Consider the following 25146-nt stretch of genomic DNA (forward strand, 5'->3'; position numbering starts at 1 on the left):
GAGAAATGGATTTTTTTGTCTTTTGCCCCGGCATGACAACAATGGGCTTTGGCTTTTTCAATCCATGGGCAACAGCTGTTGCCTTACTTACACAAAGGACTTCCTCGGCATCAACATCCTCATCACCAACATCTTCATCATCAACATCCTCATCATCCTTAGCACCTTCAACTACCAAAATAACCTCCTCCATGTGCAATTCCACAGAAGCATCCTCACTGACTAAGTTTGCAAGATGTTGACTGCCCTTCCCCACATTTACAGAGGGCACATTAATGTTGGAACTTGGAGGATCCTCCAGTACACTAGTATTTAGGTCTGGCTCACACATGGCAACCGTGGACACACTTGCACTCTCCTCTGGGATTTGTGATTTCGATTTCTCAGGGCACACAGTTGTTTTTTCCGAAGGGCTATAAGAATCAGAACCAGCAGTCTTCATAAAGAAAGGCCAAGGACTTAAGGGGCCTATCCATTTGCCGACTTTCTGCACGATGCAACTAAAACCAGGAGGTTTTGGTCGGAACGTGCAGAAAGTCTGCTAGTGGATAGCCGGCAAGGACCAGCAATGCGCGTGCACGGTGGGTCCTTGCCGACCCCGACTATCTCTCCAACATGCCGGTCAACCTGACGACAGTCGTCAGGTTTGGCATGACAGGAGATAGGAAGCTGGACATGCAGCAGCGGCAGCACTGAAAAGACGTTCAGTGAACGTCTTTCAGTGCCGCTCAGCACCTGGCGACTTGAAGGTCTGAATGCTAGTCGTTCAGACCTTCAAGTCTATAAATGGATAGGCCCCTTTATCCTTTCCTTGCCACTTCGTGTAGTGAATGGAATATTGCCATGTTTTTGTTTATCTAAAGGCAAATTTCCTTTCAATTTTTTTTTCTTAAAAAGTAGCATTACCATACTGATGGCGTGACTTAAGCCCTGGGGAATGGGCCTTCATAGAGGACGACTGGAGTCGGGCAGCACTAGTTTGCGTTACCGACTTGCTAGATCTTGTGCGGTTAAGCCTAACACGCACACAGACAAATATATATTACACAAAAAAATATATATTTTATTTTTTGGGGGGGTCCAGAACTTGGGCCCAGATGGACGCAGCAGACAGCACAGCAGACAGCACCATCCCAGATGGACACAGCAGACAGCACAGTGACAGCAGTAGCATCAGCCCTGATGGATCAGCAACAGCTCAAATGGACACAGCAGATAGCACAACAACACCAGCCCAGAATGGATCAGCACCAGCCCAGGACACAGCAGACAGAACAGGACACAGCAGACAAAACAACATATCACCTCTCCCTAGCCCTACACAACCCACCCTCCCTATTCAGTCTCCATAGCCGGAGTGAAATGGTGTCCACCGCGTCCCTTATATATAGAGACGAAAGCTCGCGAGCCAGAGATTTTGTTTCTATGGTTTTGCCTCGATTTGAGAGATCCGAGTAAGGCGGGAACATCCGAGCCGGCTTGGATCTGACTCGGATCTGCTAAATTCGGGTGGGTTCGGATCTCTGAAAACCAAACCCGCTCATCTCTAATTTTCACATAAAAATTTGTTAATCTATCACAGCACTTACAGTGGTTTATCCCGGCACCTGTAGGGACAGAGGCCCTGATTCAGAGCCAGACGCTCTGTCAGAGCGCTCGCTCTGAATCAGGGCAGTGCTATTTTTTTTTTTTTAATGGCCTCCTGGCCGCTCGTATAGCTGTGGGTGACCACCCACAGCTATAGCGAGCGGCCAGGAAGATGGTCGCGATGGTCTTGACCATCGCGACCATCAGGCTTGTGACGAGACCCTTATGGTAGGGTCCCATTGCCACAAGCCCCAGAGAGATTTCGGCTCAAACAGAGCCGAAATCTCTCCCACTGTCATCACTCTTCATGTCAGTGGGGCCAGCCCCAGACGGAGGCGTTCACATGGGAACGCCTCCGTTTGGGCAGCCACTCCCCCGGCCCGCCCACCAAAGGGGGCGTGCTGTCACTCAACATTGACAGCACGCCCCCTTTGGTACGAGACCCGGAGCAACAAAGTGCCCGTCGCTATCCGGGTCTCGCGCATGCGCTCGACGGAGCTGGCTCCATCGTGCGCGAATGCGCTCTGGGCCACCATCGACCCGGTTGCGAGCGCTCAGCGTTCACATGGGAACGCCTGCATTTGGGCAGCCACTCCCCCGGCCCGCCCACCAAAGGGGGCGTGCTGTCACTCAACATCGATAGCATGCCCTCTTTGGTACGAGACCCGGAGCGACAGATTGCCCATCGCTATCCGGGTCTCGCGCATGTGCACGACGGAGCCGGCTCCATCGTGCGCATGTGCTCTGGGCCACCATCGACCAGGTTGCGAGCGCTCAGCACTTGCGACCGGGTCTGAATCAGGCTCAGAGATTTTCAACTGCCAGGGGGCTGCCAGGTCGGGGCAGCTGAAATGGGTGGAGCTGGGGCATGTCCGCACGTTCGCGTCATCATAGTCCCACCCCCCGCTTTATAATGCTAATATTACCGGCATTACAATGCTGGGGGTGGAGCTACAGTGGAGTGATTCAATGCGAATCACTGCATCAACTTTCCCTGAACCGCCCACTTTCACGTGCGGGGGGCGGCGGGTGATGCAGGGGACTTGCCTCCTCTTGCGGAGTGTCGGAAGCGGATTTTCGTGAGGCTCCCGACAGTCCCGGGAGAGTAGGCAAGTATGGTATCTTGTCTTAACAGCAGTGTGGGCCCTGGGCAAAGCAATGCACTGGGGCTCCTACCCACCCATTCACGGGAAAAAAATGTAAATGGTCAATAAAATTAAACCCTCCTGCATGCCCATCAGACCTCCCACACATGCAGAGAGACTCTGTCTGACTAGTCTGAAGCCGGCGGATGAAGTGAAACTGGGACTGAGGTGAGTACTCCTCACGGGGGGTGGGGAGGAATGGGGTGGGGGAGGTTAGATCAGAATACAGTGCACCAGTGGCCGTCTTATAAAAATATAACAAATCTACCAACTGGCCGCAGCTGCAGGGGGGTGGGTTGGTAGGCCCCTACAAGCTTTGGGCCCTTGGGCAACTGCTCAACAAGCCCAATGGAAGAGATTGCCCTGCTCCCCACCCCTCTGTACAAGCACTCCCCCACCCCTCTGTATACAAGAGCACTCCTTCACCACTCTGTGTAATAGAGCACTCCCCCCACCCCTCCGTATAAATAGCATTTCCCCACCCCTCATATAATGGCACTCACCCTACCCCTCTGTATAAAAGAACACTCCCCACACCACTCTGTATACATAAGTGCTCCTATTCCCTCTGGAAAAAAGACACTCCCCCTTCCCTGTGTACAAAAGAGCACATCCCCATTCCCACTATATAATAGAGCACACAACCCACCCCTCTGTATAAAAGAGCACTCCCCTCACCCCTCTGTATAAAAGAGTACTCCCCCCACCCCTCTGTATAAAAGAGCATTCCCTCCACCCCTCTGTATGCAAGAGAACTCCTCCCATCCCTCTGTATAAAAGAGCACTCCCCCCGCCCCTCTGTTTAAAAGAGGACTCCTCCACCCCTCTGTATAAAAGAGCACTCCCCCACCCCTCTGTATAAAAGAGCACTCCTCCACCCCTCTGTATAAAAGAGCATTCCCCCCACCTCTCTGTATAAAAGAGCATGCCCCCACCCCTCTGTATAAAAGATCACTCCCCCCACCCCTCTGTATAAAAGAGCATTCCCCCCACCCCATTGCATAAAAGAGCACTCCCGGACCCCTCTGTATAAAAGAGAATTCCCTCCACCCTTCTGTATAAAAGAGCATTCCCCCCCACCCATTGCATAAAAGAGCACTCCCCGACCCCACCCCTTTGTATAAAAGAGAATTCCCCTCACCCCTCTGTATGAAAGAACATTCCCCCACCTCTCTATAAAAAAGCATTTCCCACCCCTCTATATAAAAGCACTCCCCTCATTCCTCTGTATAAAAAAAAAACCTCTCTCCACTCTAGACAAAAGAGCACCACTCCCCTTCCCCCTGTATAAAAGAGAACTACCCCTTACCTCTATATAAAAGAACATCCCTCCTCACCTCTGTATATAAGAGCATTCTCCACTCGCCGCTTTAAATAAGAGCACTCCCTCTCCCCTTTGAATAAAAGAGCAGTCGCCCTCCCTTCTGCATAAAAGAGTAATCCCTCCCCCTTGGTATAAAACAGCATCCCCCACACATGTCTACATAAAAATCACTACGAACAATATGTCTGGTTGCAGGAACCAGTTGTGACATCATTGTTACTGGCTCCTGTAGTCAGCATTTGGGTTAGCAGGTAGGTCGTCCGAGCACACAGCCAGATGTGCATGATATACTGTATCTTTCAGATATATTAGATCTGCCAAGTTGCATGGCCAACGCAATATATCTGTGAACTATGCATATATATACACACCTGCCGACAGTCTGGACAATATATCGTTCATCGGCTGTACAAATGATATATCGTCAGGTGCAGGAAGGATGGATTACAATATTGAACACAATTGCATTGCACGGTATGGGTCCACATGTCCTACTAGAGTAGAGGGCAAGGATTCAGGCAGCAGAGGAAAGGTACTGTATGCAGAAGAGCAGATTTTTCAGCTAGTAACTGGCATTAGAGGTCAATCCTTCATTGCTTCTCACCACCCCTTTATCACCTGCACCAGCATCTTTAAACGTTAAGAGCTGATCACAGCCTCATACAACCCTCATAGTGCTAGAAAGTGACATTTTACTGATGTGTGACGGTCAAGCGACAAACTGAGCCTCCATTGGCGCCCATGCTATGCCCCTTAACACATGGAGCTACTTGCTCCTGCGTATGAAGCAATGTAATTCTAACAAAGATATTTGTAATTGTCAGATTAAACCATTGCAGCTAAACCTGTAGCTGCAATGGTTTAATGTGGCTGCATGTACAGTATGTATGGTATATATACTGTATTACATCTAGTGACAACAACACTGGAGGGGTTGTCAAGGTGAGATACATATGTCCCATATATGACAGCAATCTCACTCTGTGACAGTGCTGAATCTGCAGTTAACCACAGGGTATGATGACATACCATATCTGTATTGCAAATTGTACGGTATAATAATCAGAATTTCATTGCTTTTTTGAGTTGAGTGCAGAAATTCGGTAGGTTTTGTGAAATTTCAGATCATATCTAAGAAATGAGTTTGCAAAATTCTTTGCAGATAAAGTATCCTCCATCCGGGCTGAAATCACCACAGTGCCATCAAAGGAGTGCCAAACTACCAAGCCTGCCAAGGTAAGCCACCTGTCTCCCTGGAACAGCTTTGACATAATGGATGTAAAAGACATTGCTAAAATTATCAGAATGTTGCGAACCACCACCTGTGGTCTGGACCCTGCCTCAACCAAGCTTCTCATAGGGTGTATAGACATTATTGGCCCTGTAATTGCAAAAATAGTTCAATGCTCTTTGCAAACAGCCATTTTCCAGAACCACTAAAGGAAGCAATTGTTAGACCACTTCTTAAAAAGCCTAATTTAGACCCCGACTGCATGACCAACTATAGACCAGTATCAAAGCTTCCTTTTCTAGGAAAGGTCATTGAGAAAGTGGTGGCAATGCAACTGGAAACCCACCTGTCTACCCATGATATTTATGATCCATTCCAGTCAGGATTCAGGAGAAAACATAGCACTGAAACAGCCCTGGTATGTGTGCTTAATGATCTTCTGATGGCAAGAGACAGAGGTGATTGTTCAATCTTAATCCTTCTGGATCTCTCAGCAGCATTTGATACTGTGGACCATGGGATTTTAATTGAGCGCCTAAAGAATTTCTGTGGACTGGATGGCACAGTCTTTAGATGGTTCAAATCATTTCTCACTGGCAGGTCACAGAGAGTTTCTTCTGGAGTAAACTCTTCATCACCAGTGTCACTTCCATGCGGTGTCCCACAGGGTTCTATACTATCTCCCATGCTGTTTGCAGTATACATGCTACCATTGGGTGAAATAATCAGACGTCATGGCCTGGTCTACCACTGCTATGCAGATGATACACAACTGTACCTGTCCTTTGCTTCAGGTACAAAGGACCCAATAACAACCCTAAATGGCTACCTAGCTGAGCTTCAGGAGTGGAAGAGTGCCAGTTGGCTGCGACTGAACCCTGATAAAACAGAGGTTCTTATGATAGGTCACAGGACAGGGCTACAGCATAGCCAACCAACAGGACTTATGCTTGGGGGTTCAGAATTACAAAACACTAAACATGTGCGGAATCTTGGTGTTGGCCTGGATAGTGGCTTGACACTTAAACATCAGGTATCAGCCACAATCAAATCCTCATTCTTTCATCTGAGGAACATAGCCAGAATCAAGCACTTAATTCCCTCAGAAGATCTGCCTAAAGTCATACATGCATTTATATCATCTAGACTACTGCAACGCCCTCTACCTCGGTCTCCCAGCAAAAGAATTACATCGCTTGCAGATGGTACAAAATGCAGCTGCCAGGCTATTAACCATCCAGCCCTGGTCCAGCCACATAACACCCATTCTCTACTCCCTTCACTGGATGCCTGTCAGATGGCGAATTGCTTTCAAGATTGGATTAATAACTTACAAAGCCCTTCATGACCGTGGCCCAGGGTACCTGAAGCAGATTCTGATTCCTTACTGTCCCACTCGATTACTGCGATCCGTTGACGAAGGACTATTAACAGTACCTAGAATCTCACGGAATTCGTCTGGGGGTCGAGCTTTCAGTTTTGTGGCTCCAACCTTTTAGAACTCACTTCCCCGCACAGTTCGAGAAGCCTCCACTCTAGAATCCTTCAAAAATAGACTCAAGACTCACCTATTCACCCAAGCATTTCACTAATGTCCCTTGTTTAAGCTTATTTTGTATTTTGTACTGTAAATGTAAAGCACTTTGAGTCCTTTAGGCGAAAAGCGCTATATAAATAAAATTATTATTATTATTATTATTAATAATAATAATAATAATAAAAATAATAATAATAATAATAATATTATTATAAGAAGCCTTATTGGAACATGTCTATGGAATTATATATATATGTGTGAGAGTGCTGAATCTGCAGTTAACCACAGGGTGTGATGGCATACCATACAGATGGGTCCCCATACATCTAGCCTCCTTGTGCATTGAACAGCCCTTCTAATCATGCCATGCTGTGGTGTGACTTGGTAGCGCAGAGCGTCTTTTTGTGTGACTTTTTACCTTCATATGCGTCTTATTCACACAGTTATGCACATAGCTAGCACAAGCAGTTTCTGCTGATTACCAAAGTCACCTCCAATATATCATGTTGTAAATCATGTCACATATACTGTATATTGAACTTTTTTACAATTAAACTATTTGTGATCAAGGGGCCTATTCATCACCACTTAATTTTTATAAAAGCAGGTGAAAATGAACATTTTCACCTGCAATTGTAAAAATTAAGTGTTAGGGCCATTCATCAAGAAAGTAAAGAAGAAGATATCACAGATATCTCCTGCTTACAGTACCTTCCTCTTACGTAAATGGCCTGTTGTTCCCATACACTAGTATGGCGACAGAATTCATCAAGCTCCGAAAATATAATTTTTTCGGAACTTGATTGCAGTAGCATTCGCCATCTTCAGATGCGTTTGCTACCGCTACCCGCTTCTTCCCTATGGGAAGGAGTCTCGGGTCACGAAGAGGGATCCTTTTAGATCCCTTCGCCTCCTTCTGTAGGACATGGGTGATTTTGTGCGCATGCGTGACATGTAGGTTACGCATGCGCACCGCTCTTGCGAGCAGTGAAAACAGCAGTGAAGCCACTCGCTGGGACAGTTGATTTTCGGATCAGCTGTCTCAGCAACGGTGTAATGATGAATTGCTCTGGTGTCCACGGCGAGTCAGTGTGTTAATTATCGGACCTTGATTATTGACATCATGAATAGGCCCCTAAGTCCTATAGCAATAATATTTCTTGTTAATTAAATGCAGTTATACAAAGAGATCAGTGTGTATAGCTTCTTTAATATGAACTTGTGCAGAGGATATTTTTCTTAGTGTGTGTCAGGTTTTGGCCTATGATTGGCCGTTACTCACCACAGCGCCGACTTCCCCTGACTTCTCGAGTGGTCAGACGTCAGGTGCGGCGGCGAGTGATGAGCTGAGGATTATGCCTTAGGTGCACTTGGACATCCATGTGCTGCTCTGTGACTTTGTTACCGAGGTTGCCATCATGGGCACAGCCATGACAGTCTTCATCACCTGACTGACCCTTCATCCAATGGAAGCATAGTCATTATCAGCTGACGCTGCCCTCCAATGGACTGCTACCTTAGGATATATTACTGGGCTCTGGACAACAGGAAGTTGCCTGTACAACGTTGTTACTACTAGTAACTAGTTGTTTGCTTGCCGTCACTTCGTTACAGGTTCCCTTGCTTTCTGCTCTCTAGTCATTCCTTGTCATTCTCCTGTGCCAGTAGTGCTTCTAATACCTTGCCCGCATACTCAGTACAACATCCAAGTACAACTGTAGTGTCACACCTCCTGTGCCAGTGGTGCATCTGGAGACCTTGCCCACATACTCAGTACAACATCCAAGTACAACTGTAGTGTCACACCTCCTGTGCCAGTGGTGCATCTGGATACCTTGCCCACATACTCAGTACAACATCCAAGTACAATTACAGTGTCACTCTCCTGTGCCAGCGGTGCATCTGGATACCTTGCCCACATACTTAGTACCACATTCGAGTAGAACTACAGTGTCACTTTCCTGCGCCAGCGGTGCATCTAATACCTTGCCCGTGTACTCAGTAAAACATCCAAGTACAGAATCCTTACTAGTGCTTCTTTCAGAAGTACACTCTCCTGGGCTTCATCAGTGTTATCTCCCTCCATTTCCCATCTGTATCAGATACCTGACCAATGGGTCGCGACCTTCTTACTGGGTGTAGCTTAAACCCATATCCCACTTGGAGGGGTCACTGGTGAACACCTCTCAGCAGGTTAGACTCCACGCCTTTGGTCAGGTCTCGTCAACATCCGATACTTGTGGATAAGAAGGACATTCATCCAGGCCCCTCACCTCTAATTGCTTCCACAACCCGAGACCTCAGCTTGCAGCTTCTCAGTAAGAGATTCTCCTGAACCAGCTGTGACAGTTTGTACAGGCCCAAATGGAAGCTTCAGCATCCCAGGGAGCAGGAGCATTGCAAGACCTCGCCTCTCACATGGATAATCAGGAGGCAGTGCAACATCAGGTTGCCCAATATCTACAAGAGCTCTCTGGGCAACTACTTTCCATCCAGTCAACCTTGGCTACGATCCTTCAAATCCTCCAGTTCATCCTCCAGTTCCAGTGATTCAAAAGTCTTGTCTTCAATTGGCATCCCCTGAATGCTTTAATGGAAACCCAAGACAATGCCGAGGTTTCATCAATCAATGTGAAATTCAGTTTGAATGCCTGCCAGAGAACTTCCGTACGTCTGTACGTCCACTGCTGACTGGAACCTTCTTGTATTGGGTCCTCCCATTATGGGAATGAGCAGATCCTCAAGTGCCCAACTCTGAAAATGTTATTTCTCCCTTCAAAAGAATCTTTGACGAGCTTTGCCGCACTGCCTTGGCCTCCACTGATCTCCTTCGAGTCTGACATGGACCCGTACCGTGAGATAGTACGCAGTCCAATTTCAAACAATTTCTACAGAACTAAAATGGAATGAAGAGGCCCTCAAGGCTGTCTTTTTACATGTACTTTCCGAGAAGATGAAAGATGAGTTAGCCTTTCGGGATCTTCCAGAGTCCTTCTGCAAAATAATCTCTCTGTGTATAAAGATTGATTTATGCCACAGACAGTGGTTGGCTAGTAGAGAGCGTGAGGATAGATTTCAGGATTGATTGTTACTGGATGCATGTTCTTCTTCTCCATCAATGAGTAAAGAAGAACCTTAGCAGGTTAAAAAATCTTGGCTAACCACGGCTGAGTGAACCCATTGATTCCAGAACAAGCTCTGCCTTTACTGTGCAACTCCGGACCATATTCTCAAAAATTGTCCCTTTCTTGCGGGAAACACGAGAACCTAACTGGTTCTTGGAGCGTCCAATTGAGGGTATTGATCAAGCCATCCCATTTGATGGATAGTCTCTTATCGGTGTCCCTTTCCTGCAAGTCAAGGATAAAAGATTTGAAAGACTTCATCGATTCTGGAGCCACCGGGAATTTTATTTCAGAGTCCTTGGCACATACCCTGGGTATACCAGTCACTCCACTACCAAGCAAACTAGCTCTCTAGGGGTAAACTGCAATGTCATTCTGGGAGATTCTAATTCCTAGTTCTACCTAAAACCTTATACAAACTGGTCTTACATCTGCCTTGGCTTAAAAGACACAGGACCTCATTCAGAGTCGGTCGTTGCGGCCGCACGGTCGTACGGGAAAAGGGGCCGGATATGCAAATGATGCACTCGCATGTTGCGTCCTTAAGATCGGATCGTTAGCTGGCCGACCAACAGGAGGAAGCGGCCGGAAGACAAAAAATACGCCCCCTTCTCGTACGCAGTACACGTCATCTCCGGGCATATAAGGATTAATCGAGACCATCTGGAACCATCGAAACTGGTCGTAGAGCTTAAGGTTGACCATACCCTCTCTTAAGCACTACGATTAGGTCAGTGTACAAACCACCCATGTCACGTGTGCCATGACACTACTTTGTTAATTATGCACTCCCATAAAACGCCGTTCGCATAATTAGGCACACCTGCGTTCGGATCTCCACTCTCCCGTTTTCAAGCACCTTCCCCTGTTACCACCCACAAATGCCTCATTCTGTCACTCAAACTACCAACCTTGCTGTGTTCAAGGAGAGAGAAATTTCTGATCATAGCAGCTAGTTTGCGCACGCGCATTGCGAAGTTTACGCATGCGCAGTTCAGCGAACATCGGTGGCGTACGACCATGTGGCCGCAATGACCGACTCTGAATGAGGTCCACAATCCTATGCTGAATTGGTCTACTATGCAAATCCTTGCTTGGGGTCTGAGTTGTTTCCATCAATGTCTGTCCCGACTGCTTCCATCAAGTTTCTAGCAGACCTTCTCTTAAGTCTCCTACTCCCGATCAATTGAAAGTTTTCCCAGATCCCTGTCTGCTGGAACCATATCAGGATTTTGCTGATGTTTTTAATGAACAGGCTGTGGACAAATTACCTCCTCATCATTCTTGGGATTGTGGCATTGATCTCATTCCTGGGAAAATGCCACCATGTGGCCAAATTTACCCTCTTCGGTTCTGTAAACAGCAGCCATGTCTGATTACATTAAAGAAAACCTAGCCAAGGGGTTTATCAGACCGTCCTCTTCTCCTGCTGGGGCTGGATTCTTTTTTGTCGAAAAGAAAGATGGGGGCTCAGACCCTGCGTAGATTATGGACTCAATATAATTACCATCAAAAACTGATACACTCTGCCACTCATCTCTGAACTTTTTGACAAGGTTCGTGGGCTCACTTTTTCACAAAATTGGATCTCTGTGGGGCCTACAACTTGATTCGCATCAAGACGAGGGATGAGTGGAAAACCACGTTCAACACCCAAGATGGCCACTTTGAGTACTTGGTAATGTCTTTTGGGTTATGTAACACACCAGCAGGGTTCCAAGGTTATGTTAACAAAATTTTCAAGGACGTCCTCTACAAGTTTGTTGTGGTCTATCTAGATGACATATTAATTTTTTCTGAGAATCTGTAGTCTCATCGATTTCATATCAGAGAGGTTTTATCCCATCTTTGTGATCACTGTCTATATGGGAAGATCTCCAAATGTCTCTTCAAGCAGTCCTCTGTGCCATTCCTGGGGCACATCATCTCTGGAAATTCTCTACAGATGGATCCGGATAAACTGAGTGCCATCCGGGACTGGCCTCAACTGACCTCCCTGAAAACTACCCAGCAATTCTTAGAGTTTTCTAACTATTATCAAATATTTATTTCAAACTTCTCCACTCTGGTTGCTCCCATCAGGGCCCTCACCAAAAAGAAAGCCAATCCTTCCCACTGGCCCTCTTCGCCAATCATGGCATTTCAAAGTCTAAAAACAGCATTCTCTATGGCCCCAATTCTTTGCCAACCACAAATCGAAAAACCCTTCATTTTGGAAGTTGATGCCTCTTTGGTGGGGGTGGGAGCTGTGCTGTCTCATACTGCTGAAGATGGGAAAACTCACCCATGTGGATTGTTATCGCGAAAATTTTCTCCGGCTGAGAAAAAATTATGCCAACCGTGACCAGGAGTTACTTAACTTTGCGCATGGCACTGGAGGAGTGGAGACACCTTTTGTAGGATGCAAAATTCCCCATCACCATTATCACAGATCATAGAAATCTAGTATATCTCCAAACTGCTCATTGATTAAACGCCAGATAAGCTTGTTCCTCTTTTTTTCTAGATTCGACTTCAAGCTTCAGTTGCGCCCTGGAGTCCTGAACTAGAAAGCTGATGCTCTGTCTCAAGCTCCCTTGTCTGCACAAGAGGAAGAGGATCAACCTCAAGTTCACCCAATCCTGGACCCTCTCATCTTTGCACCCACCCAACTCAAGTCTCCCCAGGCAGAATTTTTGTTGCTCCAAAAATGCTTAAATATGTATTGACATGGGTCCATGCCTCCCTTTTCACTGGCCATTCAGGCATTCTTAAGACTTTCAAATTCTTGCAGCGATCTTACTGGTGGCCTACCATGAAGAAAGACGTTCGAGATTTCATTATGTCCTGTGTGCTCAACATAAAGTCACTCGCTACTAAAGTCGTTGGCCCGTTACGTCCTTTGCCTGTTCCAAATGCTCCATGGACTCATCTTTCCATGGATTTTATAACTACCACCATCCAAAGGACATAACACCATTAGGGTGGTCATGGATCGATTTTCAAAGATGGCCCATTTTGTTTCCCTAGTTGGTCTTCCTTCTGCTCTACATTTGGTGAAAATATTCATCCAGGACATCTTCAGGCTGCATTGTTTGCCCAAAGAGATAGTGTCTGATCGAGGGGTACAATTTGTTGCAAAGTTTTGTAGAGTACTGTGTGCTTCCTGCGGGATTAAATTAAAATTCTCTTCTACCTATCACCTGCAAACAAATGGTCAAACAGAGAGGGTGAATCAAGAGCTGGAAACATTTATTAGACTTTTTGTATCTTCTTCACAGAATGACTGGGTACATTTTTGGCCCTGGGCGGAGTTTTCTCATAACTTCAGGTGTCATTCTTCTAATTCCACTCCATTTTTTGCAGTCTATGGTAGACATCCACGAGTGACTGATTTTCAAGAATTACCGTCAATGGAAATTCCAGCTGTAACTATCCTGGTAGGTTCATTTGTGGATATATGGAAAAATATTAATTGTTCTTTGAAGCCTTTCGTAACTACAAAAAATTTTGCTGATCGAAAACGTCTCGCTGTCATCCTTCTGAAAGTCAGAGATAGGTTATGGTTATCATCTAAGAACATTCGTTTAAAAGAGGCAAGCATGAAGTTTGCTCCACTTTTCATTGGACCCTACCACATTCTCAAAGTGATTAACCCTGTGGTCTATAAATTAAAACTTCCGCCTCAGCTATAGATCTCCAATACCTTCTATATCTCTCTGTTATGTTCTTTGATTTTTAATCAATTTCAACATTCTTCACCCAACATACCTCAAGTTCAGACTCAACGGGATATCGAGTTTGAGACTGAGAGAATCCTTGATTCTCAACATCGATCAAATTGTTTACAATATCTTATTGACTGGAAGGGGTATGGACCGGAAGAACAAGCTTGGAATAGAGCCTCTGACGTTCATGCTCATCTACTGGTTTGAAGGTTTCACAAAAAAATTCCTGATAAACCTTGAGGGTGTCCGGAGTCCACCCTGAAAAGGGGGGGTACTGTCAGGTTTCGACCTAGGATCGTCTGGTACTCACCACAGCACCGACCTCCCCAGACTTCTCGATTGGTCAGATGTCAGGTGCAGCGGCGAGTGACACGTTGAGGATTATGCCTTAGGTGCACTTGGACATCCATGTGCTGCTCCATGACTTGGTTACAGAGGTTGCCATCATGGGCACAGCCATGACAGTCTTCATCACCTAACTGACCCTTTGTCCAATGGAAGCATTGTCGTTGTCAGCTGACGCTGCCCCACAATGGACTGCTACCTTAAGGTATATTACTGGGCTCCAGACAACACAAAGTTGCCTGTACAACTTCATTACTACTAGTGTTTGCTTGCCATCACTACATTCCAGGTTCCATTGCTTTTCTGCTCTAGAGTCATTTCTTGTCATTCTCCTGTTCCAGCAGTGCATCTAATACCTTGCCCACATACTCAGTAAAACATCCGAGTACAACCACATTCTCACTCTCCTGTGCCAGCGGTGCATCTGGAGACCTTGCCTGCGTACTCAGTACAACATCCAAGTACAATTACAGTGTCACTCTCCTATGCCAGCAGTGCATCTGGATACCTTGCCCACACTCGAGTACAACTACAGTGTCACTCTCCTGTGCCAGCGGTGTGTCTAATATCTTGCCTGCGTACTCAGTACAACATACAAGTACAGAATCCTCACTAGTGCTTTTTTCAGAAGTACACTCTCCTGGGCCTCATTGGTGTCACCCATATCCCGCTTGGAGGGGTCACTGGTAAACACCTCCCAGCAGGTTAGACTCCGTGTCTTTTGTCAGGTCTTGTCAGCATCCACTACTTGTGGATGAGGAGGACATACATCCAGGCCCCTTGTCTCCGATTCCATCCACAACCCGGGAGCTCAGCTTTCAGCTCCTCAGTAAGAGTTCCTCCTGAGCCAGCCGTGACAGTGTGGGCCTGATTTTGAGTGGAGATTAAGCAAAAAACAGCATGTAACTGTGTAACTGAACAGTTGCCTGCCCTGAGAAAGAGACAGTTCCGAAACGTGTTGGTGGCTTAATCTCCTTGGACCACTAAGCAAAAAGAAAAATACCCTGACTAAGTGATGTCCAGAACAGAGGCTTGAGAATCTGAACCTCAGATTTTATACTACACACCCATTTGACTCACCTTTCTGGTAACAATCCCAAATTGGAACTATGTTGTACTTTCATTCATTGTTATCTATTTCTTATTAAGATATTTTATGTTTTAGCTTTAATAAATACCTTGGTATTTTATATTTTATCACTATCATGTGTATGATTGCATAGTAAAGATGACAAGTACATTGGTTTAAGCAGGGCCAGATTAACAATGGGGCGGATGGAGCTATAGCTCCAGGCCTCCACATAAAAATATGCCCATCAACATGACAGCATGATTACCAGGTGCCTAACTGGCCATAAATTTTAAGTATTTAAATAGTTTTTCTAGTCCCTCCCGATCCCACCACAAAAAAAAAAAATGCAATTTTTCTATTTCTATGTAGTTAGGGAGACATTGTGTTCATAGTGTAGGGGGTGTACACACCATGGTGACTCTGACCACACCCACACAGCACCGATAACAGTTCCTCCCCTTCTCAGTATGGGCCCTTGAACATTTTCAGCTCCAGGCCCATGTTTGCCTTGATCCGGCCCTGGGTTTAAGCTATTTATATCATACAGTATCACAATACCAGATTGTGAGTTTTTATGTCTTTTCATATACCTGAAGTATACTGAAGCCGAACTACGCACTACCTAAGAGAAGTCTATTCCTTATACTCATTTCTATTATCAATTTCAGATAGTACTGCATTATGAGTATATATGTGTTTTTATGTCATTTCATATTCCTAAATTGCCTTAAAGCTCAAAGACGTACTACAAAATGGAATTTCATTCCTTATCCCCACATCTTACTGTATACCGCTCCACACCCATCACAACTACTAGCGCCCTTTTTGAATACACCACAATTCATGTTATTGACTATATTTCGATTCCCAATGGGTGGAACCAAGGTTGCATTCCACGGCAGTTGGTCCCCTTTCCCTGAAGCACCAACAGAATATCACCACATCTCCCATTGTACTGTACACAACAGTGTTTGCTAAGCATAATCTAATATATTCTGTATTTTATTCCTGTATATAGTTGTGGATCATAACATATTTTAAGCAGGTTAAAAACATTTAATAGCAAAATTATAATAATATAAATATAATACAAACCTTATCCTGCACGGGCTGTAATATTTCATTTCTTTCTCTATATTAATGAAAAGAAGACAGCTGTTAAATTATTACAATGATAATTTATAGAGAATTTTGGATCTATTAAAGATTCCAATGTTGTTGCTAATTTGTTTTATTATTTTATCAAATAAGAAAATATTTGAATATTATTTTCTGAATTTGAAAATTCTCTTTACCCTTTAGATACAATTCATGCTCTGTACATATGAATGACACATGAAGACAGAAGCAAATGTTTACGATGGTGCCATTATCATTTTCAAGATGCCCTATGTCTATTAAAATGCCACATACTGCAATTAGTGTATGTATGTTCACTATTTTTTTAGTTCACTAAATGGATTGTGTGCCAATTGTAGTATGAAGAAATGGATCCTGAGGGGTACATTTTGGTCGAGATTGAAATCTCAGGTGAGTTTAGGCATTTTTTCATCTCACAAATTTACTAAAGACAAACTTGGAGGAGTTTGGGAGAGATTTCTAATTTTTCACTGCAAACTCGATTAAACTCACCAACGGCCAAACTCAGAAGTACTTTTCATGAAAAAGATACAGCTCAGAAATTGACTAAGAATCAAGATTACAATCTCTGGTGTAATTGTTGCAAACTCGCAGCTAATTAGACGTTTCAAATAGATCAGTGTGATTTGTGTTTGTTTTTGCATATAAAACTTTTCTAAAGTGTTAATGCCATGCTATGCCCACCCGTTGAGTGACAGACTGTGATGCTGCCAGGAGCCAGGACAGGGAGAGTCCAGAGTGGCCCAGTTCAGGACAATGTTTGCTGAGTGTGGGGGCCCTTGAACGACTGCCCTGTCCACCTTGCCTATAATCCGGCTCTGTTCGCGAAGTATTGGTATATGTAACAACACTTGCAGTAGGTAAGTATGTGTGAGTGAGGTAGGTGTATGTAAAAAAATTGTACTTTCTGTGTGTGTGGGAGGGATGCGGGGAAGAGCCCCAGGTTTCAACTAAGCCTGGTGTGCTTGGGAGAGGAGGGACCGCTTTATTGGGGTCCCCACTTCCCCTGAGATCCCAGGCTTGGGCTGACCGGTTTGGGGTGTGAATGCTTTGGCTGGGGAGACCCGGTGATAGGGTCCCCTGTCTGTGACATTACAACCCAGATGGATTTCAGTCCGGTGCTGGTTTTAAATATAGGGGGACCTCTACACAATTCTTTTCCCCCTATTTTTAAAACCAGTGCTGGTTCCTAAAATATGGGGGGACCCTATTGATTTTTCCCCCATATTTTTAGGAACCAGGGCTGGCTTAAGCATCCTGGGGCTGGTTATGCTTTTTGGGGGGGACCCTACGTTTTTTGGGTTTTTTTACAAAAAATTAACCTTTTTTTTAACATGTAGACCACACAAGCCGCCTTCACATATCTCACTGATATGTGCAGGCTCGTTGTTCAGGAGAGTTTGGCAGAGAGAAAACGCTGCTATCTCGGGTGAGTAATCTCATCTAAACTTGCTACTCGGGGGAGATATCTCGATCTGCTTCACCATCGGCCAACTCGCTCTGAGCTAAACTCACTTCTTTGTAAATTTGCGAGTTTCAGAAGCATCAAATCAACTGAGTTTTGGCCATGCAAATTGAGTTAAAAAAAAAAAACTCGATCAGACTCGATTCTTAGTAAATATACCCCTTAGTGTAGGAAGAAGAATGCTTTTCCTTACAGAAGGAAAAGAATAGAAGACTAAGGATTAATTCTCCTCCCAAGCAGTGCTAGGGTGATCGGCGCCCACCTGCAAACTTTATAAAGGGACAGCGCGTGCCGAAGGCGTGCATAGAAAGAAAGGGGCATGGTCTCACAAGAAAGAGGCACAATAGTCCCCGAATTCAAATGATGCCACACAATAACACAATCTTATTCACATTACACTTCACATAGTGCCCCTGATTCACATTAGACCACATAGTAGTGTCCCTTATTCATGTTATGACACACAGTAGTGTTTCTTATTCATGTTATGACACACAGTAGTGCCCCTTATACATAATGCCAACAGCACTGCCCCTTCTACACTCAATGCCCACAGTAGTAGTGCCCCTTACACTCAATGCCCACAGTAGTAGTGCCCTATATGCAATGCCCACAGTAGTAGTGCCCCTTACTCACAATGCCTACAGTAGTAGTGCCCCTTATACAATGCCCACAGGAGTATTGCTCCTTATACAATGACCACAGTAGTAGTGCCCCTTACACGTAATGCCCACAGTAGCAGTGCCCCTCATACAATGCCCATAGTATTAGTGCCCCTTACATATAATGACACGCACACACAACACTGGGCTTACCTGAATCCCTGCTCCTGCGCCACCACATTTGACAGCTTGTCGAGCTTGACACTGTGGGGGCTACGTCATGACGTCTCTCCGTACACCCACTACGGGAGCCGGAAGGTGGAGCTAGTGGTGAGCTCCAGCCTCCAGCTGCAGGGAGGGAAGAAGGTGGTTGAATCCTTAAAAATATGTGATCCTTACAAAAGGATCCGTGGTTCTTCCTCCTCTGCTACCCCCTCCCAGGGGCAATTGTCTATTGGGGAAAAAAAGGGACCTCCCATAATTTGGCTGCTCCCCACAGACTTGTGGAGAAATCCAGGAAGTGGAGTAGCCCTCCCTGTGCTTCTTAGCTGAAATCCTTTATCTTGTATATTGCACACATGGAAAAGATAATGATCACATACCTGCCCCAGGTGATTTTAATTAGTATGGGTCCTGTGTGCAGTACACACTATTACAGGTAATAGTCCTAGATAATCACAGGTAAGTCCTAGCGCTATTACAGGTAAGTCCTAGATAAATTTATACAATGTGTCAGTATTAGGGGTGTTAGGGACCCACCTGATGAGGTCACCGTGACATGCTAGGTGGGCAAACATCTACTAAGAACCTCAATAGAAAACCATGTTAATTATTAGTTTATTATATGTATTTTGATATTTAGTATTCTTATAGGGGAATTCAATATGGAGTGAAAACTCAGTTTTTTGCGTTAATATCGCACCTATGACGTCATTATCGCAGGTTTTAGTTTTACACTGTATTCAATTTCAAAGACTTTTCGCAGGTTCGAAAAGTCTTTGAAAAAAAATGGGGATAACTTTTCACCACTGAATAGGTTTCGAAAAAAAGTGCAGAATTGGGGTTTAGGGGTGCAGGCTTAAAAAAAATAGCCTGCACCCCTGGGAACGACATTTAAAAGATAACTGTGTCAAAAAAAGTAAAAAAAAAAAATAGGGACACCCCAAAAAATTATTTAAAAAATTGGGGTAAAAAAAAATGGGAAAAAATTGTTTCATAATAGGGAAATAGGTTCAGGGCTATTCTGCAAGTATGCGGCAGGTGCTTTCTAGAATAGATTTATAGCTGCAGGTGCACAAATGCAGAATTTTTAAAAACTTACTTTAGGGACATCAAAATATGCTAGTACCCATTTTCATGTACCCCAAATTTGATGGGACCACTTAAAAAAATGAAAAAAATAACCTAAGTGCTCTTCTGCAACACTTCTTCAATGTCGGGAAAAAAACACCTGCTGCGGCTATTTAAATCCCTGACTTTCATTTACAGGCTAAAACGGGGGTACCCATAGTGAACCCCCATGTTTTTACAACTTTAGGGGGGGTCCTACAATTGTTTTAAGGAAAATTTTGTAACTTTACGCAAATCCCACTTCGCAGGCTCCCGTTTTCATTAGTTTCATATTGAATACAGGGATAAGCGGGCGCACGCCCGATACTTTATCCCAGGTAAAAGCTCCGATATGAAACGTAAACTTTGACAGCAAAGTTTACGTTTCATATTGTATTCCCCTCTTAGTGCTTAGAGCGTGCATCTGCATCCCCCCCTTTTATCTGCATTATGATAATTCCACCATATCTGGGCACTCTGGGCCTGATTCAGACTTGGTCGCAAGCGCTGAGCGCTCGCAACCAGGTCAATGGTGGCCCACAGCGCATGCGCACAATGGAGCCGGCTCCATCTTGCGCATGCGCGAGACCCAGCTAGCGATGGGGAATCCGCCGCTCTGGGTCTCGCACCAAAGGGGGCGAGGTGTCGATGTTGAGTGACAGCTCGCCCCGTTTGGTGGGCAGGCTGGGGGGGTGGCTGCCCAAATGTAGGCGTTCCCAAGGGAACGCTTGCCGTTTGCGGGCGGCCCCACTGACATCACAAGTGATGTCAGTGGAGAGCTTCTGGCTCTGTTAGAGCCGAAAGCTCTCTGGGGCTTGCGATGAACGAGACCCTACCACAAGGGTCTCGTCGCAAGCCCGATAGTCGCGATGGTCTTGACCATCGCAACCATCATCATGGTCGCTCGCTATAGCTGTGGATGGTCACCAACAGCTATGCGAGCGGCCAGGAGGCCGCTCCAAAAATAAAAATAAAAAACGACCCTGATTCAGAGCGAGCACTCTTTCAGAGCATCCGGCTCTGAATCAGGCCCTCTGTCTGTATTGTTAATCGGTTCTCACTTCCTCCTACCATATTCTCATACTCCCATCACTACAAGTAACGCCCCACCCTAATTCTCCCCTCTGCACCATTGACTTTGATTTCCTTGTCTGAAGCTCCAATTCACACGTAATGACTAGTCCCCTCCCTCCTCTCTCTTTTGTCTCTACTTCCCGCCTCACACACTCCGCACATAAAACTTTAAACAGTAACTGGTCCTGATTCACTGACCAATTGTTATGATTTGTGTTACAGTTGTATTCTCTGTATTTTTTTTATGTGATTACCTGTTTTACTTATTGTTCTTAAAAAAAACAAAATTGCAATACCGCCATTTAGTAAATATATCCCTTATTCTCAAATGATAAATTACATTACTGACAGAATAAATCAACAGCAATTAGACTAAAAGGGACATGTATTCTCCACTGTCTCTTATACACTGAAGTGCCAAAAGTCATTGGATAGCACCACACCTGAACCCATCCATAAGCCTTAAACAACTGAAACCATGACTCATCGGACTACGCCACATGTTGCCAATCCTCCAGGTTCCAATTAGCGACATCACAAGCCCAGGTGAGGCGGTGTGTCTGGTGTTGTAGTGTTAACAGAGACACTTTGGTGGGTCTTCTGCTCCCATATCCCATGGAAGCTGAAGAACTGCTGGATATGCATCTGGTATCTCCTGTATTGAATGTGGATGTCATTTGAGTCAGTGATGCTAGTCTGTTACCACAGACAATTCTGGCCAGATGCCGCTGGTCATGATTATTAAGCACTTGTGGTCGCACTGTCCACAGTGGGTGGTAATGCCTTTCATGAGGTATTCCCAGTACACACGTGACATCGTACATCGAGGGATGCTGAATGTCCGCAAAACTTCAGAAATGGAATGTCCCAACCATCGGGCACCGACTATCATGCCCTGTTCAAACTCCAAAAATTCACGTCACTTTGCCATGAGCAGCCTAGCCAATGTTCAAACTATGGATGTGCAGGTCCGATTCTCAGAGCACCAATAATAACCGAATTTAGGGGTTCCGAGTTTGAGTCCAAGGTCGGAATCACTTTGGGGTACCAAACCGAACTGAGTCCCAATTAGGATTTTCCCGCGGTTCGGTACTTGGGTTTTAAAAATAGAACTCGGGTTTTAAATTGCAAGCTAACAGGTCAAAATTATGTAATTTTAGCTCTATTTAATTGTTTTTTTTTAAAACATAAAGTTTGGTTTTGCAAAACCATAACACAAAGATGAATCCGGGTCCAAAACCAAAACATGAGGGTCGGTGCACAGCTCTAGTTCAAACTGACTCCCAAGATGTCAGATTACAACTGATGCGAGTCTGGGCATTTCCAAGACATCACAATACAGTGAAGCCACCTACCATTACCTTTACATACTGCTATCCCATGACTTTTGGTACTTCATTGTATTGACCCCATGTAATTTAGGTATAATTATCCTTTCACTTTATCAGAAATTGCCATACAAACTAACAGCATTCTATAACCTGTAGTATTTTATATAATACACTGGAAGTAGCTCCCAAGTGACTTGTGTAAATTTACTAATGGGGTAATATTTTCAGTAACAAACTATCAGGGTTTGGTATAACTTGTCTAAAGTTACTATGTCGACAGTGACTCTGTGGACACGAGAAAGTTGACTCCAGGATACCGACAAGTTTAAAATCATACTTACAGCATTTTAACTGTGCAGACATTATAACTTAAAATATGCCGGCTTAGGAGCATTTTTAAAGTTATAATGCTCACACAGTTAAAATTCTGTATCTAGCAGTTTAACAGAGTCACTGTTGCCATAGTGACTGGCGACATCCAGGCAGCATCCGAAACTCACAATATAAAGGTATATAATATCAATGTGCTGTATTATGTTACATGTGTGTGGATTGAGGTATTTTTATGTACAGCTATATTGTATGTTCCCTTATTAAATTAGATTGATCCTAACCTCACAAATCCATAATTTCAAACAAATGACACATATACAATTGTTTGAAAATCTCTCTTCAGTTTAAAATCAATAGTGTATATTAGTCGATAAGCTGACAATACAGTACTTAATACATTATCACACAATATTTTACAAATCAGATTGTTTTACATGTAAAAATAATTGTCTATGAATGTATTTATTGTAGCACTTACCTTTTCTATGTTTCATGATACAGTGCACAATGTTAATAGTCAACGATATTAGAAAAGCCAGTGAAATGATCACTAATGGCACCAAAAAATCAATGCATTTATCTATAGGAATAAATAAAACTTATATTATTATGTTGATAAATGTTTACTTTGCAATTATTTGTTCAAACTGAGCGGCAGAAATGTAATTGCCAGTAACAGTAGAGCTCAAAAAGGAATTTAGTAGTTTGCAATAAAAATTTGTTTATTAGTTAAAACTTTATTCACGTATCTAAAATCAGTGTGTCTGATTCAGAGATATATGGTAATCTGATGGTTGGCGCACATCTCCGATTGTTAGGGGACTGCACATGTGCAGGAAATGTAGCCCTCCATCTATAAGTCCACTCGCAGTGCCTCCCAATTGCAGCCTGATTGACAGACATCAGCTTTTGGGATGCGGATCAGGGGCATTCTTGGTCACCGTTCACGGAAATAGGGACCTCTCGCCCCCTTTTTCCAGGAGGGACGAGGTCAGGGTCTGCGTCAGTGGACACAGATTTCCTGGCCTCGCAAGCTGCCAGGACCCAGTCAGGCCTGTGGTAAGCTTCAGCTACCACAGCCTGGCAAAACAGGCAACCATCGCGACCGATGGTTGCAATGGTGATCCAAGGTTGCAACCTCGGTCACAGTGCTGGGATCACAGATGCAGCAAGGAAGTGTCTGTTACCTACAGAGACCTCCTGCTGCTTTACATTTTAGAAGGACGGCTTTGCAAATTTGCAATTCCGTCCATCTCTGAATCAGGTCCACTGTCATTTCACTTGTGCAGGGAGAATCCCACCCCTGCCAGAGCCTTCAATTCATTGATATCTCCCATGCTCACAGCTTTGAGCTTCAGGGTTCATCTACTATCTACTTATAATGAGATTTTCATATGCTAGCACAATATGTTATAAATAGGATGAATTTTTTTTTATGGGCTTGTTCCAACATTCTAACATTGTAGATGACTTGTTCTAAGCCTTGGAGAGTGATAAAAGGGAGATAGATAAAGTATCAGCCAATCAGCTCCTGACTGCCATGCTACAGGCTGTGTTTGAAAAATTACAGTTAGGAGCCGATTGACTGGTACTTTATCTCTCCACTTTATCTCTCTCCAAGGCTTAGTACATCTCTCCCTGTAGCGCTAAATTTAAAATGTAGGAACACACATGCCATGCATGTTATCATTACAATAGACTGTATTGGTAAAAGTGAATGGAAAACACAATAAAGGCATCACTAAAACACACCTAAAGCACATGTTAGTTTTAAATTCATTTTGACCTGATTTCCCAGCTCGTGTGTGTGAACAAACCCTGAATATAAACTACTGCAGAACCCAGAGCACAAGCTTCAGACTTGAATACCTCATGCATGAGTGGTCTGTAGGCCACTGTGGGGATTGCTCTCGTGGGCGTTATGGACATGGGACCTCTGCAGTCTAGTTAGTTAGTTAGTTAGTGGGTAAAAATGATTGGATAGAATTCACACCTGATTATGTGTAATGCTATGCATTTCTACACTGTATATATCTATAAACCCCCCGAATAAATTGTGTTGGTAACTATACCGTGCAGTTAGATTAATGGAGCAAAGAATCACATATGCCCCAGTTAGCTCTTTCCTTCCTAATAACTTTTTCATTTATCCAAAGATTCTCAAAAATGTTAGTAGCCACTGTAATATGTGTAATATATGTTTTATAGGTTTGTAGCGTCTTTAACTGTCTATTGTATGAATTTATGCAATGCAAGATAAACCACATATTTTTATTTCAAACCATAACTTTTCCTGTTCGAGCATTTGGAACGTCGTAGGTATGAAACAGTGTAGTAAATATCTGTCGGGTAATTTAAAAACATAGTGTAATATAAGGAATGAAAACAAAATAATAAGTATAATCTTGAAAACAAGGCACAAGTTAATAAATGGGTTATTTATGTGACAATTATGATATAATATCAACTGCTATAGTATTATTATTACTATTATTATTATTATTATTATTATCTCACTTTGGTCCATCCCTATTATGAGGATTTACGTCATTTGCTTTGGCAAAAACTCTATTACACTTTGAAGGAACAGGCCCAACAAATCACTCCATACACCAGTGGTTCCCAACCTTTAGCCCCCTAACATAAATACCACTAGATTCACACATTGCTACCCTTACAATGTTAGAGAGAAAAGCAGAATCTGAATAAATAGAAGTGTGTATATGACATGGAATTATAGTTAGTTTGAACCTAAAGCATAATAAAAAAGGGTGAAGATTGCCCATCTAGACTGTAACA

At 44.1% G+C, this 25146-nt stretch overlaps 1 protein-coding gene across 1 annotated transcript in view; it reads right to left on the minus strand.

The window, feature by feature from the left end:
• TRAT1 (T cell receptor associated transmembrane adaptor 1) overlaps positions 1–24276 on the minus strand; it is a 39033-nt gene extending 14757 nt beyond the window's left edge. The window contains exons 1-3 of the mRNA XM_088481181.1: positions 24165–24276; positions 22826–22945; positions 16169–16205 (exon numbers count right to left, since the gene is read on the minus strand). Of these exons, the coding sequence (XP_088337307.1) occupies positions 16169–16205; positions 22826–22945; positions 24165–24276 (269 nt within the window). The remainder of the gene's footprint in view (positions 1–16168; positions 16206–22825; positions 22946–24164) is intronic.
• Positions 24277–25146: the final 870 nt, after the last annotated feature.

This window comes from Taudactylus pleione, unplaced genomic scaffold (assembly GCF_031769625.1).
Source record: "Taudactylus pleione unplaced genomic scaffold, aTauple2 ptg000265l, whole genome shotgun sequence".
NCBI classification, from domain to species: Eukaryota; Metazoa; Chordata; class Amphibia; order Anura; family Myobatrachidae; genus Taudactylus; species Taudactylus pleione.